Source organism: Carettochelys insculpta, chromosome 2 (genome assembly GCF_033958435.1).
Source record: "Carettochelys insculpta isolate YL-2023 chromosome 2, ASM3395843v1, whole genome shotgun sequence".
NCBI classification, from domain to species: domain Eukaryota; kingdom Metazoa; phylum Chordata; order Testudines; family Carettochelyidae; genus Carettochelys; species Carettochelys insculpta.
Window position 1 is genome coordinate 105344763 of NC_134138.1, and position 18080 is coordinate 105362842.

The 18080-nt window shown below is 40.3% G+C and overlaps 1 protein-coding gene across 2 annotated transcripts in view; it reads left to right on the forward strand.

Moving 5' to 3' along the window:
* Positions 1-18080, forward strand: part of DOK6 (docking protein 6) — a 420268-nt gene that overhangs the window by 253432 nt on the left and 148756 nt on the right. For both annotated transcript variants that reach the window (XM_074985856.1, XM_074985858.1), the window contains exon 5: positions 7471-7660. In XM_074985856.1, the coding sequence (XP_074841957.1) occupies positions 7471-7660 (190 nt within the window). The remainder of the gene's footprint in view (positions 1-7470; positions 7661-18080) is intronic.

The following is an 18080-nucleotide window of genomic DNA, read 5'->3' on the forward strand; positions in this document are numbered from 1 at the left end:
CACATCGAAATAGGCACTGCGAGGGTACGTGTACACGCCAAAGTAGCACACATCGAAATAAGGGTGCCAGGCACAGCTGCAGACTAGGTCACAGGGCGGACTCAACAGCAAGCCGCTCCCTTAAAGGGCCCCTCCCAGACACAGTTGCACTAAACAACACAAGATACACAGAGCTGACAACTGGTTGCAGACCCTGTGCCTGCAGCATGGATCCCCAGCTGCCGCAGAAGCAGCCAGAAGCCCTGGGCTAAGGGCTGCTGCCCACAGTGACCATAGAGCCCCGCAGGGGCTGGAGAGAGAGCATCTCTCAACCCCCCAGCTGATGGCCGTCATGGAGGACCCAGCAATTTCGACGTTGCGGGACGCAGATCGTCTACACGGTCCCTACTTCGACGTTGAACGTCGAAGTAGGGCGCTATTCCGATCCCCTCATGAGGTTAGCGACTTCGACGTCTCGCCGCCTAACGTCAAAGTTAACTTCGAAATAGCGCCCGACGCGTGTAGCCGCGATGGGCGCTATTTCGAAGTTAGTGCCGCTGCTTCGAAGTAGCGTGCACGTGTAGACACAGCTAAAGTGAGATAAGGAAAAAAGACATTACAGTTTGTGGTTTTCTCTTTATTTTGGATAGGGGAAATAGAACAACGGAGAGGACAGGATAAGTAAGCTGAGATGTATGCTAAACATATCAAACTGCAGATAGAAATAAAAAATTGGTACAGACTGTTGCTTAGAAACTAAGAGGAAATGGAAGAGGGAAGGAAAGCTTTACTCATGGAAAATGACAAGCATCAGGGAGAACCAAATAATTTATTGAAAGTGCCAGAGGCCGATGGGGGTGCAGAAATAGGAAACCAGTGAGGCACAGATATCAGTGACTTCTACCTATGAGTAGCCAAGATGGTGAATAAAAAGCTGGAAGTGGCTAATAAGGCTGAAGAACAGGAAGCAAAGCAAAGAGCTCAGAAAAGGATGAATTAGTCAACAAAAAATAACTGGCAGCAGAAGCCCAAGCAAGAGAGATGAAATGGCAATGCAAGCTTGAAAAGCATAGCATCATAGAAGATTAGGGTTAGAAGAGATCTCAGAATGTCAAAACAGAACGAAATCCCGACTAAATTTAATAAAAAAAATAAAATTGTAAATAAAAGGGCAAGACCTTCATCTTTCCAGGTATTCTTCCTGAGGGTCACCCATCCGGGGAAGATTTTTGCCTCAATTATAGGCAGATGAAGCACATAAAAAATATGTGACCACATCTGGAAGGATATACAGGATACCCCAGTCCCTGATTACAGAAGAATGACTGTCTTAATTCCCAAACTGACTGGAAAGCCTTCCAGTTGGTTAATGATATGGATGTAAATGGTTCGTGTTGTATCATCTGTTGAAGGGCTATGTGTTGAAAAGGTTTTGGTGCATATTGCTGTAATTTAGAAAATTCAGAAAACTTGATAAAAATAAGTTATCAATTATACATCCATGAAATGGAGTATTATTTGAGAAAATAGATAAAAAAGCAAAGGGGCAGAGACTTACGGCAAGTTTATAGATTTGTTTGCTTGGGCACAGTTCTCTGATGCTGGCTCTGATAAGGTGAGGGCAGTAGTTTGGGAAAAGTTCCCAGGAAATGTGGAAGTGAGACCGTTCATAGAGAGTGAATACCAAAGGTAAAGGCAAAAGCCCAGAGCATGGGGGTCTCTAGTGTGTTTCTGGGGAAAAAGCAGGGGACTGGAGAGGATTAAGCACACATCACTCAGTTTCAGTTTGTTCCTGGTAATCCTAATCATTTGACTCCAGTTCAATTTAGCAGTCCAAGAAGGCGGCATATGGATTTGAGGGACACATGAAGAAATAGTGCCCCAGGTATGGAGAGTCAAATACGTTGTGTAATCAACCCCAGTTAATGCAGATGCCTTGGAGTTGGAGACATGATTGGTGGCAATGGGGTTCTAGTTCATGTTGTCAGATCTGATCTCTTGGAGACAGACAACTTATTAAAGAGGCAATGGTAAATACTACGCTAAGCCACCGATGGAGAGGCACTGCTGTCCAGAAGTTTCTAGTCAGAAGAGATGTCGTAAAGGAGGTAAATATGCCCCCAGAGGTGAATGCAAAACCCCTTTCCTTGGGATGGTTTAGAACCATGGTCGCTTTAGGATGCATTGAATAATGAGTCTGAAGGTTTAAGATCAGTGTTGCCTCTAATCTGTTACACCCATATGCAGATTTTTTTCCATCCATGTGAGGAATAATATTTTTATGTGCACCAAGGCATGTGTGAGTGTGCACCACCAGTAAAAACAAAACCTAGCTGTGGTCACTCTGCTAATCAGCTGGGTGGCATTTAACTCTCTTAAGTCCCAAAATGGCTGCAAAGCCTTAACGAGTAGCTGTACAATCACCCAGTTTACAGGTAATATTATCTCAGATACTTTGAAAGGATACTTTGGAGGTTCCTAATAATTTACTGACTGCTGTGGTGATTGAAAATGATGTAATATTACTCCCCACGGTTACTACCATTGTGACCCACAGCCAAGAGGGAATATATTCCCTAAGTGCCCAGTGCAAAGCTCTGAGGGGGAAGAGGCAGCTCAGAGGGGAGAGGAAGCCTCTGTACACTTGTCAGCAGAAAGTTGAAATATGTTTCCAAGTTAGGGGAATAAGAAGTTGCCTCCCCGTTGCCCAAGACAGCTTTCAGTAAAAGCAAGAGCCAAGTGGAGTTTGCTGCAAAACAAAGTGTAGATACCTCCCTGGAAAGCATAGCTGAGGACATCCTCAGTAATGTCCCAGAGAAAGAGACCAGGAAGGAGCTCTTTACAGAAGAGGCAAGAATTCAGATGGCCTCCAGCTGAGAGAAGTAAACCTCCTGGGTGTGGGTGGGGGACTCACAAATTGGTCATTCCCACAAACCATTGTGTGGTGTTAATGCTACTAGCTCACAAATGCTCTTTCGCTGGTAATTTGAGAATGGAGAGGACATGCAGAAAATCCATTTCTCCAGCATTCAAAATACTTCAAGGATCATGACAAAAACAAAAAACAAAACAAAAAATAAATCGAAGGTCTCCATCCACAGGACTCCTTTCCATCATGGATATCATAACATCCCCCACCCTAAGTCAGCCAAAGGAGAAAAAGAGTTGTGTTAATAATGGTGGATATTGCCACCAGGAATTCAGAAGCATTTGCTCTTCCAAATGTGGAAGCTTAAATAATTGCTAAGGCACTGTTTTCTGTACTCAGCAAGGTGGGCTAGGCAAAAAGAGAAGTTATCAGATCATGGGTCAGATTTCACATCCCTGGTCTTTGGTGAGCTATGGAGGATGTGTGGGGATACAATGACTGAAATCTGCCCCATCCTTTCTAGAAACAAATGGAGTGGTTGAGAAATTCAAATGAACTCTAAAATCTGCTCTGAAAACATATGTAAATGAGAGGGCAAGTGATTGGGATGTAATGTTACCCAATCTGTTGTTTACTTGTAGAACCTCCCAGTCATCAACTATTTGCTTCTGCAGTCCAAACCTTTCCCTTGCCTTCACCAAGAGATTGAGCAAACCTTTCGCTGCAGATTTTACCCATTTTTTAAATTCCTTGCGTTAGTCCTCAGCATTCGTTCCCCCCCAGTTCCCTGTTGTCTACACACTTGCATACATTTTACTTTCAAAATTATACTCTTAGTTTCAAAACAAAACTGAAAATCTGTTAAAACAAAACAACATTTGTTCCTCCTGTGTATGTATAAATCACTTTTGTTACTGCCAGCCTGAGTAAGTTCCTACAGTTCCACTTGGTTGCCTTGCAGCTGATGTTCAGTTTAATCAGACACTTTTCCTCTCAATCCATGACACCTCACCTTAGAGGCTGACCTTGAATGCAGAATAGGCAAATGTCTCCTGACAATAGGAGTATCTCATGTCTCCCAAATACACTTATGCAATAATATTCTCAAACAATTCCAAGAAGTTAGGTTTCTTTCTGTGACTGTTTCGGTAGCATTTCAATCATTTTGAGCTTTTCTCTGTAAATTCAGGGTTGTTTTTATATATTCTACAGTGGAAATGAAATGGCTTCTATTTTTCATAAGTCTTTAGACTTTCCTTAAATAATAGCATATTACGCAAAATTTTCCCTGAAAGTTAAAACCTCACAAAGTGAAAAATCTTTCTCTGTTGGTGCTGGTGCCATTGTGACAGTGAAAGCCAGAGGATCTGTCACAAAAGAAAAGGACAGAGTTTCAGGAAATGTATATCCCCTGTTCGGCACACAGCCCAGTTTCTGGGGTTGAATCTGAGGGTCGACCAGAGAATCTCTTTCCACAGATCATCCAGGTCTTTCATTCTGATCATTCAGGGACCAGTGCACTTTTCAAAATGGCATCTTCTGTGCAGTATGACCCCCTATCACATGTTTAAAAGGTTATGCAGGTGAGAGAAGGCCCATACCATTCCTGTAAGTACAAGAATGTCTTGGATGCTGGGAAGTCAGCAATGGCAACCCTCAACAGGAATGGTAATAGCATGACAATACAAAACTGAAGTCTAATTTATAACTAAGTCATAACTGAGTCTGTTATGAAGTAGAATTTATGAAACTAGCTAGAAATCAGCATTCGTAATAATATTTGTTAGTTCATCTGGCAATCATTTTGGTTATCTTACTCTCTCACTTTTTTCTTTCTCTCCTACTCTCCAGTCTTAGGGTTCTGCATGGTACCAATCATTCTAGTGTATAATCACTGAACAATGTGATCATGTAAAATTCTAATACAAAGTGTAGGTAAGCTACCACAATATTCTACAGATTCTTCACTCAGTAGTCAGTGTCTAAGGCCTTTATTTAATGACAAGTGAAGTCAGTGGAAAGTTTTCATTTATTTTAGTGGTATTGGATTAGACATCTAGGCTATGTCTACACTAGCCCAAAACTTCAAAATGGCCATGCAAATGGCCATTTCGAAGTTTACTAATGAAGCGCTGAAATATATATTCAGTGCCTCATTAGAATGCCGGCAGCTGCAGCACTTCAAAATTGACACGGCTCGCCGCCGCGCGGCTCATCCAAACGAGGCTCCTTTTTGAAAGGACCCTGGCAACTTCGAAATCCCCTTATTCCCATCTGCTGTTAATTTTGAAGTGCTGCAGCTGCAGGCATTCTAATGAGGCGCTGAATATGTATTTCAGCACTTCATTAGTAAACTTCAAAATGGCCATTTGCATGGTCATTTCAAAGTTTTGGGCTAGTGTAGACACAGCCCTACTGAAGAAATCCCCTGTGACCAATAAGGGAAATTCTTTACAGTGATTTTAACAATATAAGCTATTTGGGATATCACTTAAAACACTGGAAGTTTCAAAAAGGGACTTTAAGTCTTAAAATACAGTTTACAGAGCTAACACCCATTAATATGATTCATGAGAAATGGAATTTAAGAGAAGTGGTTGGATGGTCAAGAGATTGAGTGCAACAAATGAGGAGGTACTAATGGATCAGGATTAAATCGACCGAAACAGAATAACATCAGAGATGACAAGTTTACTTGTAACTATGCAGGGCTGCAAATCTTACTGTACGTGCGATTGTTCCATGATCACATTAATTTCTTAACCAAACTTTTGATCACTTCTGCCCCTCCACTTTTAGCATATTTTGTATTAATTCAAATGCGCATTTACAAATTTTTCCTCTGTCGGTTTATGAAAAGTGTATTTAACAATCATTGAAATGCAGTCTGGTCTGTTGGCTTACATACAACGTAGGTTTCTTTTGACTCTTGTATATAGCTACTCTCTCTATCATCATTAAATTAGTCTAATGAGTTTTAATTCCTTTCATATTTTTATGAGGACTCGCCTAATGAATGTCTGCTCAAGACTGGATTTTTTTTTTTTGTTTTTAAATCTGCACTAAAGCCTTGTTCCTTTGTTAATTTTTGAAGGCACCTTTCTTAATTGGCCCTTATGCATACATGTATATTTCCCACAGCTTGTTTATAGAGTGAACATTCCTGATGCCCTATCTTGAATTATTATCATATTCATAATTTTGGCCCTTTTATTACCTTTAAAAGCAGAAATACAGAAGTACAAGTATATGACCTAGTTTCACAAATGCAAAGAGATTCAGGGACAAACTTACAAACCCATCCTGACTCATGCAATTATGAACAGATACTGTCCACAATTAAAATATAACCCAACGTTTCCAATATTAGTATCTCCAAATTTGGGCATTTTTTGTTGATTATTTACACGTGTGTCTTTGTATGCAAGCATGCAGATATGTCTATAGTATACTTGGGATAAATTATAATTTGATTTAAAATCCCCCAGTTAGCATCACTGGCTGTTTCTATCCATGTGAGTAAATAATACTTTATATCATCTAATACTTTTTCAAAGCTTTCCTACTCCACTTCATTGTTAAGGAGCTTTTAAAAAGTGTTGTCTTCTATGTGACTTTCTACTTAGCTTATAAGAGGTCTTTCATAGAGAATGACACAAATGTTTAGAAACAAATATGGAAGTGCCTTTACAATATATTGCATAGAACTAAATATTGCAGTGGTTATACAACAGATGGATAGTCAAAAATGCATGCCAGTGAGTTGCCTGTTACCTGCAAATGGGCATCTCAGGAAATAAACCAAAATGTTGTCCATCCAATCAGACTTTTATGGTCCGTTAACAGACAAGAAGCAATAGGGTTAAACTGAAGCAAGAGTGGTTTAAGTTGGGCATTAGGAAAAAATTGCCAACTGTCAGGCTGATTAAATACTGGAATAAATTGCCTAGGTTGGTTGTACAATCTGTCATTGGAGATGTTTAAGAACTGGTTGGATAAATATCTAACAGGGATAATATAGATGGGGCTTGCTCCTGTCATGAGGTTAGAGGACTGGACATGATGACCTCTTGAAATCCCTTCCAGTTCTAGTATTCTGTCATTCTCTAATTATGGGTTGTCATACACAAAAACAGTTTTTGTATGTGCAACATTCATAAAACTATTTTTTACCAGTATACCTGTTGTTCTGTGCCTGGAAAATTTGATCCCCTATGTTGTAAAGGATTCTTAAAAGTTGATAGGTCATTGTGATTCTTCTTCTATTGAGAAGTTTGCTAGAGATGCCATCCTAAATTGAAATGTTGGTGGTTGCACACACATTACTGAGAGTAGTGACCTCCAACAAGGTTAAAGTACTTTAATATATCTTGGAAGGTCATGTTTAATGCTGATAAGATCTCAATGAATGCTGCTCCTGGAAGTATTGTGTGTAAAATACCTGGCGCTACATCCTACACTGATGTAAATTGCTATGCCTTCACTGACTTAATTGACATCAGTGAAGGATCTAGCTCATGATTTGTAAAATATGTGTAGTCAGGAAAACTGATATTAATTTTTTTTCAAAATAAACTCTAATTTTCACCAGATTTCCCTCTTGCTTTTCTTTTTCTTCCTAGAACGATTCAACGTATATCTTATGCCTACTCCGAATTTAGATATCTATGGAGAATGTACAATGCAGATCACACATGAAAACATTTATCTTTGGGATATCCATAATGCCAAGGTCAAGCTGGTCATGTGGCCTCTGAGTTCTTTGAGGAGATATGGGCGTGACTCAACATGGTTCACATTTGAGTCTGGAAGGTAAGAGCTAAGGAAGTGTGTCAACTGAGAAGAAAATGCTTATCAGTCCATTGTTCAATCGTGGGATGAAATATTGTTATCATAGAAACTCTGGCTCATAGTTACTTACAATTACTTACCTATGCCTTAGTTCTGAAAAATAACACTATACTTTTGGATGGAGGGTCAACTGACATCTGGAGGGAGAGAGACTATGACATTCAAGAGGCAGATTCTCGAAGGTTATTCCATTTTTCTTGATTGAATAGTAAAGAGTACATGTACTGTTCATGCTACTTCCCTTTTTTTGTACAGTACTTTTCAAAATGCTTCATATCGAAAAGGATTACATCCTGGCTTAACATTTTAAAGCACTGAAAAAAGTGTAAATGCTGCACTTCTGGTTGTATCCAGTGTCTTTCCATTTGTACCATTCCTGGGCTATGTTTCAGATAAAGGAGTCTATGTTATCAGATATGAGTAGCAGAGATGTGTCTTTGCTGATGAAGACTAGCCAGATACTCTTGATGCACACAAATTAAAATTTGGTGAACGTCAAGTTTTTTTAATTCCTGTGTATGAAAAACCCCAACAAAGCCAGATGAAAGGTGTCATGCTTTTCAGTGTTCGTTCAGAAATTAATGATGTCCTAGTATATTCTTGTGACTAATTCGGGCAGTAGTTCTAACTATGTGACAAGGATCGCTTCTTTTGCCACATGAAGTTCTAAATCATCTTTATCCTTTCCTTTCCTGGCTGTACATAAAGTTATGCACGTAATTGCCCCCTTGCTTTCATGTCCTCATCTGTTGCTATGCCTCTTAACCTTTGATTTTTTGCCTGCTTTTCTTTCCCTGTAGTTTTCTTGATTCCTCTTCTTGCACACTGTAGCAACCTATCCCATACCCATTGACTCTTATTTGCCTGCTCATTACTTCGTCTTGTAACTTATCGCTCTATATCTTTTCTCTTATTTGGGCCCCAATTCTACAGCTGGCTGAGGGCAGGCAAGGCCTTGCACTCTACAGTCTTGTATTTTCCATCATATGCTTTTTGAGAAGAAATAAATAGATATATAGTCTTTTATTTACATAAATTCTCACAAAATATGTCCTAAATATACCTGTTGAGTAATATTAGCTAACAGTGTTAATGAAGCTGCATTGACTGGCTGGAAATAGATGAACACAGTTCAAGTACATTATGGAGCCTAAAACATATATAATGTTTACACTGGGCAGCAAAGCACATTAGAAGGATCTGATTTATAAAGCACTCGAATGTGATATTCTCTGCCTGCTGTGCTGGTGTGCTCTAACAGGGATCTCGTGTGCAGTAAAGCTGTCGTGTTTCAAACAGGACATTAATATGTACTACAAGCCTTTTAGAGAGCACTTTCAGGGTCTATACCAGTCAGTTAGAGTGCAACATGTTAGAGCACTTTACAGTGGCACCGAGAGGCACCATGGGCCCCAGAGCAAGCTCTGTGCCCTAAAAGGAGTGGGGCTAAGGGCAGAAGGGGCAGAGTCTAGGGCATTTGGTGCTCAGCATCACCCGGACTGTGGCACCACCCCCACCCCTCCCCCACCCCACATGGCCGCACACAGCAGCGCTGCCGTAGTAATCCAAAGGGGCCCAGAGCTCCAGCTGCCACCACCACTGCTACTTTGGCAGCAGTGGCAGCTGGATCTTCAGGCCCCTTTGAAATGATGGGTTCAGGGGCAATTGCCCCCTGTGACTCTCCCGTCTGCAGGCCTGGCGCTTTACAAATCAGCCCCCTCAAATGCACTTTTTCATGCCATGTAGACAAGCCCCAAGTCGTCTTTACAATTTCTTTTAGATGACAGTCACATCCCTGTAGCTTTATGCATCACGATTGATTTCTACAGAGGTTTTCTGGGGGGTTGCTACTTCCTTTCCTTCAAATCTTCAGCATTAAGAAATTTAATAGGATCATCCCAACAAAATTAATGGAAAACCTACAGTGGCTGACCTCTGGGTTATATATCCAGTAGACCAATTAGTATAAAATAATTCAGATGTAGGTTTCTGGAGAAATTGTTCTACTCCCAGGCTAATGGACAGAGTAGCTCATGCATTCTTGGGTGAGACTGGGTACGGAAACCACTTAACGGATGGCAGATGTTAATGTGGTTTTATTGTAAGATTAATGAAGGCTGAAAGGATGAGAAAAGTCTGAAAACACAGAGTAAATGTCTATAGTTATTTGCTTATAGCACTGTAGTATCTTCAACAGATTTTTTTTTTTTTGGTCCATTGAGAACCTGGCAAAGTTGTCCCCAGATTGGAAATAATTGTGGGTGAGAACAAAGTTACATAGGTCAGACACCAGATTTGCAGTGGTAACACCAGGGATGGTATTCCTGAAATCTTGCAGTCTATCTACATGTGGAGTATTGGTGTAGAAAGCTTCTACATCCATGGTGGCAAGGATAGAATTGTCAGGGAAGTTTCCCATGTTTTATAATTTCCTCAGAAAGTCAGTGGTATCTCCGAGATAGCTAGGAGGTTGGTGGTGTTGGGTTTGAGGAGGGAGTCTACATAGATGGATAGTCCAGTAGTAAGGATGTCAATACCTGAAATGACAGGGCAACTCTGGAAGAATTCCACAGAGGTTTTAAGAACCTGCATCCTACCATCAATCTCAGCCTTGACTATTCCACGGTAGAGATTTCCTGGACACCACAGTACAAATCACTGATGGCCACATCGACACCACTCTGTACTGGAAACCCAGTCACTGCTACACTTACCTACATGCCTCCAGATTCCATCCAGCACACACCACATGATCCATCATTTAGTCAGTCCCATAGATACAATCACGTCTGCTCTGATCCTGCTAACAAGGACTGAAAACTTCGAGACCTCTACCAAGCATTCATAAAACTTAATAACCCACTGGGAGAAGTAGAAAAAACAGATTTACAGGGCCAGACAACTACCCAGAAACCAGCTAGAGGAGGACAATCCAGGGAGCTATAGACTGTTCAGCCTTACCTCAATCCCTGGGAAAATGATGGAGGGGATCCTCAAGGAATCCATTTTGGAGCACATGGAAAAAGGGAAAGTGATCAAAAGTAGCAAACATGGATTCACCGGGGCAAGTTCTGTCTGACCCATCTGATTAGCTTCTATGACGAGGTAACACACTTTGTGGACAAAGGGGAAGTCAATGGATGTGATATACCTTGACTTCAGCAAAGCCGTTGATACAGTCTCCCATAACGTTCTTGTCCGTAAGTTAAGGAAATATGGATTGGATCCTTGGACTGTAAGATGGATAGAAAGCTGGCTTGGTGGTCGGGCTCAACAGGTGATGGTCAATGGCTCAATATCTGGCTGGCAGCTGGTTTCAAGCTGAGTGCCACAAGGCTTGGTTCTGGGGCTGGTGGTGTTCAACATCTTTATTAATGACCTGGATGAGGGACTGGATTACACCCTCAGCAAGTTTGCAGATGACACATAACAAGGGGGAGAGGTAGATACATTGGAGGGTAGAGAGAGAATCCAGAGTGACCTGGATAAATTGGAGGACTGGGCCAAAAGAAATCTGATGCAGTTCAACAAGGAGAAGTGTAGAGTCCTGCACCTGGGGCAGAAGAATCCGAAGCATTGTTGTAGGCTGAGGACCGACTGGCTCAGCAGCAGTATGACAGAAAGGGACCCAGGGGTTATGGTGGATGAAAGGCTGGATATGAGTAAACAGTGTGCCCTTGTAGCCAAGAAGGCTAATGGCATACTAGGGTGCATTAGGAGGACCATTTCGAGCAGATCTCTAGGAGTAGTTGTTGCCCTTTATTCGGCACTGGTGAGGCCACCTCTGCAATATAGTGTCCAGTTTTGCCCCCCCCCCCCAGTATAAAAAGGATGTGGATGTGCTGGAGCAGGTTCAGCGGAGGGCAGCAAAAATGATTAAGGGGCTGGAGCACAAGATTTATAAGGATAGGCTGAGGGATTTGGGCTTGTTTAGTTTACAGAAGAGTAGACTTTGGGGTGATTTAATAGCAGCCTTTAACTTCCTGAAGGGAACTGTTCTCAGTGGTGTCAGATGGCAGAACAAGGGGTAATGGTCTGAAGTTAAAGAGGGAGAGGTGTAGGTTAGATATTAAGAAAAACTACTTCATGAGGAGGGCGAAGTATTGGAATGCATTGCCTATGGAAGTGGTGGATTCTCCATCCCTCGAAGTTTTTAAGTCCCGGCTTGACAAGGTCCTGGCTGGGATGAGTTAGTGAGGGTTGATCGTGATTGAAGCAGGGGGCTGGACTAGATGACCTCCTGAGGTCCCTTCTAGTCCTGATTCTATGATTCTGTACTTCAAGGTAGGCCCAGGAAGGCCAATAACAGAACACCACTTGTCATTACCTATAACCCACAACCTATTCTAGATCATGATGCTACGCTCTGGAAGGCCCTAGGTGACAGGCCTGTACTCACCTATAGACAACCTCCTAAGCTAAGAAAGATTCTCATTTGCAATCACAGGCCACACCACAGTAATACTAATTGTGTGACTTTTCCTTGCAACAAACCCCTTTGCCAATTTTGTTCACATATTTATTCTGGGGATACCATCACTGGACCTAACCATGTTAATTATAAGATCAGGGGCTCATTCTCATGTTCCTCAACCAATATTATATATGCCATTATGTGCCAACAATGCCCCTCTATAATGTATGTTGGACACTTTGCCAAAGAATGAATGGACACAGAGCAGACCTCAGAAATCTCAATACACATAAGCCAGTCACTGAGTATTTCAATGGAGTGGGCCATTCTGTTAGACCTGAGGATATGTGTCCTAGAACAAAGAGCCTTTAAAAAAAGATTACATAGGGGGATTTGTGAACTGGGCTTCATATTCAGATTCAACACATTAACACTTGGTATGAAGTATCAGAGAGGTAAGCCGAGTTCAAAAACAACAAGAAGTCTGTGGCACCTTGTAGACTAACTGATATTTTGGAGCATAAGCTTTCATGGTATGAAGTATCTCATGCATTAAACGGACTGCTTCCCTTCCTTTGATGTTCGTTATGATCTCAGGCAACACACTTAACATTCCCTAACCCTCACCCCCCTCCTTCAGTTCATGTATTTGATTTGTCTGTTTTTATTGCAATGTTGGACCCCTGTGCTAAATATCTGGGTCTGGACTGGAAATTATATAGATCTGAAGAAGTGGATCTGTCCCACAAAAGCTAATCACCTAATAAATCATTTTGTGAGTCTCTAAAGAGCTACATGGATGCTTTTTTGCTTTGTTAGGATACAGACTAACATGGCTACCTCTCTGTTCCAGGTCTGGTATAGCTGTAATTAAAGACATGGGAAAGACTCCTTAGTGATCTTGATGAGAATTAAATTGGACCTTTTAAATAAGAGACAAGTCCAGTAACTAGAAATGATCATTTTTTTGATGAAATGTATTTCTATTGAAAAAGAATGTTGTTTTCTTGAAACTGATGCTAAAACATACTAACAATGAAAATTTCATCCAGAAAGTTACTTCAGTCCAAGATGGAGTTTGAGAGAAGGGGAGACTTAACTCAGAATACCTAATTTAATGGTGTTTAGGGCATTCATCTGTTGTGTAGGAAACTCAGATTCTAATACCTGCTATAGATAATTTGGAGCAGGATATTCAACCTAAGTCTTCCATGTATCTGGGTTTGCCCTAAATAGTGGCCTATGAGCTATCCTGGGGTTGGTCTGTCTGTTGCTGTCTCATTTCTGAAAATTCAAAAGGTCTTTATTTTGTTCAGAACAACAATAATTTTAAAGCTCTCTTCCCACCATGAAACAGAATTGTTGCCTAGCCAGCCCTTAGTCTGTTCCCAGCTAGTCACTAATTATGTCCCTGCAATGAACAAATTCATCCAAGTAAAAAGCAATAATTCTATAACCACCTGGACTTCTCAATGTAATTCTAATATTTTCTGCATATAAGGTGGCTACAAACGGTGTCATAACTCACTCTTTTAGTATTTTTACCCTTCCTCATAACGTATAGTGCTTCCACTTTGATGAAAAATAGATTACTTTCCCTTATTCTGGAATTGTGAGTTAGATCTGCCTTTATCTGTTATCTTCCCCTCCCTTGTTGTTTGCGTGTTCCTTACAAGTGTGTGTTTGTCTATGATTTGCACTGGCACAGAAAATACAAAGGTAAAATATATGACAACAGAAGAAACAATGCTTTTAGTATCATAAGACTAAGAAATGTAACATAGGTGCACTTTTGAAAATCTGCCTTGGGTTTATTCTGTGGTTCTCCATTCAGCATCTCCCTGAGCATGATTATTCAATGGTCCTGTGATCTTCTGTTCATCTCCTAATGCAACGATATCTGATGTATGGTCTCTTAGTAAAAGTGGAGAGTTGAGCCATGCTATAAAAGGATGTTCATTGAAGTAAAGTTTTTATCTGAAGCTTCAATACATACATTTAATAAAGATCATTGCTTTTTAGAAAATACTTTAAAATATATTGTTAAAATAGTTGAATTGGTGTTTAGCAACTGTGTATTATGTTGCATACATGGCTAATTTGTATAATTATTAAGAGTTTTTTTTTTTTAACCAGCCTGACTTAAAGTGGTACTTTGCTTTAAAAGTAATCACATTGGAATGAAGTAAAATACAATTCCCTGGAAGCAAAGGTAGTAAAATCAGGACTTCAATCGTCTTTTTTATAATCATATAACATTCATACACCTGAATGGACTAAATATTTGGGAATCTAAAGTGTTCAGTTGTTGCTTAACTCAGCAATGACTATATGTGTACCTCAAGAGAGGGATTTGTTGGAAGCTTTCTGAAAATTTAAGTACACTATATCCACTCGATCACCCTCATCCACATCCTTGTGGAGCTTCTTAAAGAATTCTAGTAGATTGTGGGTAACTTATATCTCACTACAGAAATCATGTTGATTCTTCACCAACAAATTGTGTTAATATATGTGTCTGATAATTTTGTTCTTTTCTTTCAACTAATTTTCCTGGCAGTGCAGTTAGGCTTGCTGGTCTGTAATTGCTAGGGTCGCCTCTCTCTGCCTTTTCAGAAATTAGCACCACATTAGCTATTCTCCAGTCGTTTAAATTCTCCAATCGTTTAAATGATAACACAGTTAGTAGTTCTGCAATTACACATTTGAGTTCCTTCAGAACTCTTGAATGAATACCGTATGGTCCTCATGACTTATTACTGTGTATCAGTTTATTTCAAAACCTTCTCTGCTGTTACTTTAATCTGTGACACCTAAATAGAATAAAAAAACAAAAAGCAGTCAAGTAGCACTTTAAAGACTAGCAAAATAGTTTATTAGGTGAGCTTTTGTGGGACAGACCCACTTCTTCAGACCATAGCCAGACCAGAACAGACTGTTCTGTTGAGTCTGTTCTGGTCTGGCTATGGTCTGAAGAAGTGGGTCTGTCCCACAAAAGCTCACCTAATAAACTATTTTGCTAGTCTTTAAAGTGCTACTTGACTGCTTTTTGTTTTGAGAATGTATAGACTAGCACGGCTTACTCTGTTACTAAATAGAATAGTTCAGTTCGGGGACTCTTTCACACGTTCTCAACCATAAAGACTGAATTCATTTAATTTCTTTGCAGTGGCCACGCAAAACTGTTCTTTCACATTTCTGTCAGAAGAAAAATGGCAATTAAGTATATTTTTTTTCTGAAACAGTCTTAAGGCCTGGAATCCATTTTCACAGCCAAGAAAACTTTAAATTCAGGGGGTTACTGAACTGTGAAGAGTGCTGAGTTCAGAATATGTGCTGAGCCACATTTCTTTGAAATTTCTCTCTTTTTACCTAACTCAAGATTGGTGTATTAATTTTCTCAATAGAAAATACACAGACACCAGCATCACATGTGAAGGAGAAAGTTCAGCATTTGACAAGTATCTTTTATTTGTATTTCGTTTTTCTATAGTCAAGTTTTAGGTTTTCCATGAGATGTCGCAGTAAGGTGAAGAAAACAATGATTTATTTTTCCATGTTGTCATGGGGCATTTTGTTCCCCAAATATGTGAAGTGAGAATCATTTTTGGCAAGTGATATAGAACCATTCTGGTCTCATCTCCTACTTTCTTAAAACAATATTTTTAAGTTTTGACAATATTCTTCTGAGAGCTTAAACATTAAAAGTTTGGGGAGGAAAGTTAATAAAAAATGTTACATATACTTCAGGCTTTGTCAGTAAACACAATGATAAAACACTACAATGACAGTAGGAGCAAAAATAGCATTTTTTGCAATTAAAAAAGGATGCAGTTTGACAGCAAAGAGTGCCCTGCCTAAGCACATGTTCAGCTAGTGTTGTGTTCTGATTGTGAAATCTATCCCTATTTTACTTCATTGGCTGACAATGTTGTCACTCAGTAGCCAACTTCAGGACTTGTGAGGTTGGCGTTCATGCCAACTAATCAAACCTAGAATGAGCTCCATCCTGTTCATGTATTTGACTTAATTATGTTAATAAACAGGCTTTTAACTCTTTCTTCAAAAATAACATATAGGTCGTGTCTACACTATCCCAAAACTTCGAAATGGCCATGCAAATGGCCATTTCGAAGTTTACTAATGAAGAGCTGAAATACATATTCAGCACCTCATTAGAATGCTGGCGGCCGCGGGACTTTGAAATTGCCGCATCTCATCCAGATGGGGGTCCTTTTTGAAAGGACCCCAGCAACTTCTAAATCCCCTTATTGATATGAATAAGGGGATTTCGAAGTTGCTGGGATCCTTTTGAAAAGGACCCCCATCTGGACAAGCCACGGCAATTTCAAAGTGCCGCAGCCGCAGGCATTCTAATGAGGAGCTGAATATGTATTTCAGAGCTTCATTAGTAAACTTCGAAATGGCCATGCAAATCTGCATGGCCATTTCGAAGTTTTGGGATAGTGTGGACATAGCCATAAAAACAATAATCACCTATTAATAACTGCCTTGAGATTAGTGCAATAGACTGAATGGGCAGAAGCAATCTAGGGATAACCCTGGGTTGGGATTTACAAAGTTTTTAACTATCATAGGAGAGAGATTCTGTAACAGTCACACAATAGTAATTCTGGGTCAGCGAGCAATCTAATTTGTTTTTTTTAGAGCCTAACAAGAGAGATTGTATGATGGAGTTGCTAGCAGTAGTGAGGGTCCTGAACTGGGCACCCATTTGAATCCTTTCTGGTTCATGTCTTGTCTTCATAAAATCTCATGCATCAGGGATTCAGTTGGTCAGCTGTGGGGATCCAGAAAGAAGAAGGCATTTTCTCCCTGCAATATTCATTCTTTTTGTGCCTCTGAAACATTAGAGATGCTAATAGCTGAAAACAGAACACTGGATAGAATGTGCCCATGATCTGAGGTGGGACTAACAATTCTCTCAGGTATTTAGCTAATGACACTAGCTCATATGCTCATGGACCTTGGAGGGGATTATCCTTCCTCTGCAGTGCAGAGTCACTTGCTAGGATCATCTTGGTATATCTCATTTACAACAGTTCAGTCCTTTTTCCACTGTGGTTAATGTGCTGTATTCTTGGATGCAGTCTGGTTTCTGCATTGGTATTTGAGTATGAATATGTTTATATTAAGGTGTTGGGTTGGCACACAATACTTCAAAGCAGTTTTTATGATTTATAATGAAGTTGGGCTCTATCACAGTTCTTCATAAGCTGTGGGGGTCAAGTAATTTTTTTTAAAAATTCAGTAAAGGTAATCACATTAATCCATAAACATAACAAACTCCAGACATTTCTGCACAATGAGCAACACACTTTGTGTCATGGTACATTAAAATGTTTTTAACATTAATAAGACAAATTGATTTTAAAATTCTGCCAGTGTTGCTCCACATCAAGCAATAGCTCAAGTACAAATATCATTTCATTCCATCGTGTGGCTGGGACTGTGTAAATCCATTACCTGGGTGCACAAAGCATCCTTGATTTCCACTGCAGTAATGACAGGTGTGCTTTCTGGCTGCATGTACCCGTTTATTAATCCAGCAGTGTCTGGAGTCCATTCCTCACAAACTTTGGGCAAAACACAGCAGGCTGCAGTAATGTGGATGATGTTGACAACACTGGCATCCAAATGAAGGCAGCCCCCGTGAGATTTCCACATGAGACATCCACATGAGGAAGTGATCCCACCAATCTGTGCTTGTGGTGCTGCTTACAAAAGCATCAGTCTGTGTATGGGGAGTGCACAGCTGTGGCATCAGGCATGAGCAGCACAGGAGTCTTGCAGCCAGTAAGCAAATGCTCTTCTCTGGGAGATCGGATACCACTGCTGAAATGTCATAGATGCTCTGCCTGATTCTCTAAATAGAACTGACAGCATGAACAGAAGTTCTTCCACCAGATCAGGATCTTTGTTGATGGTTCTGGTTGTTGGGGTACA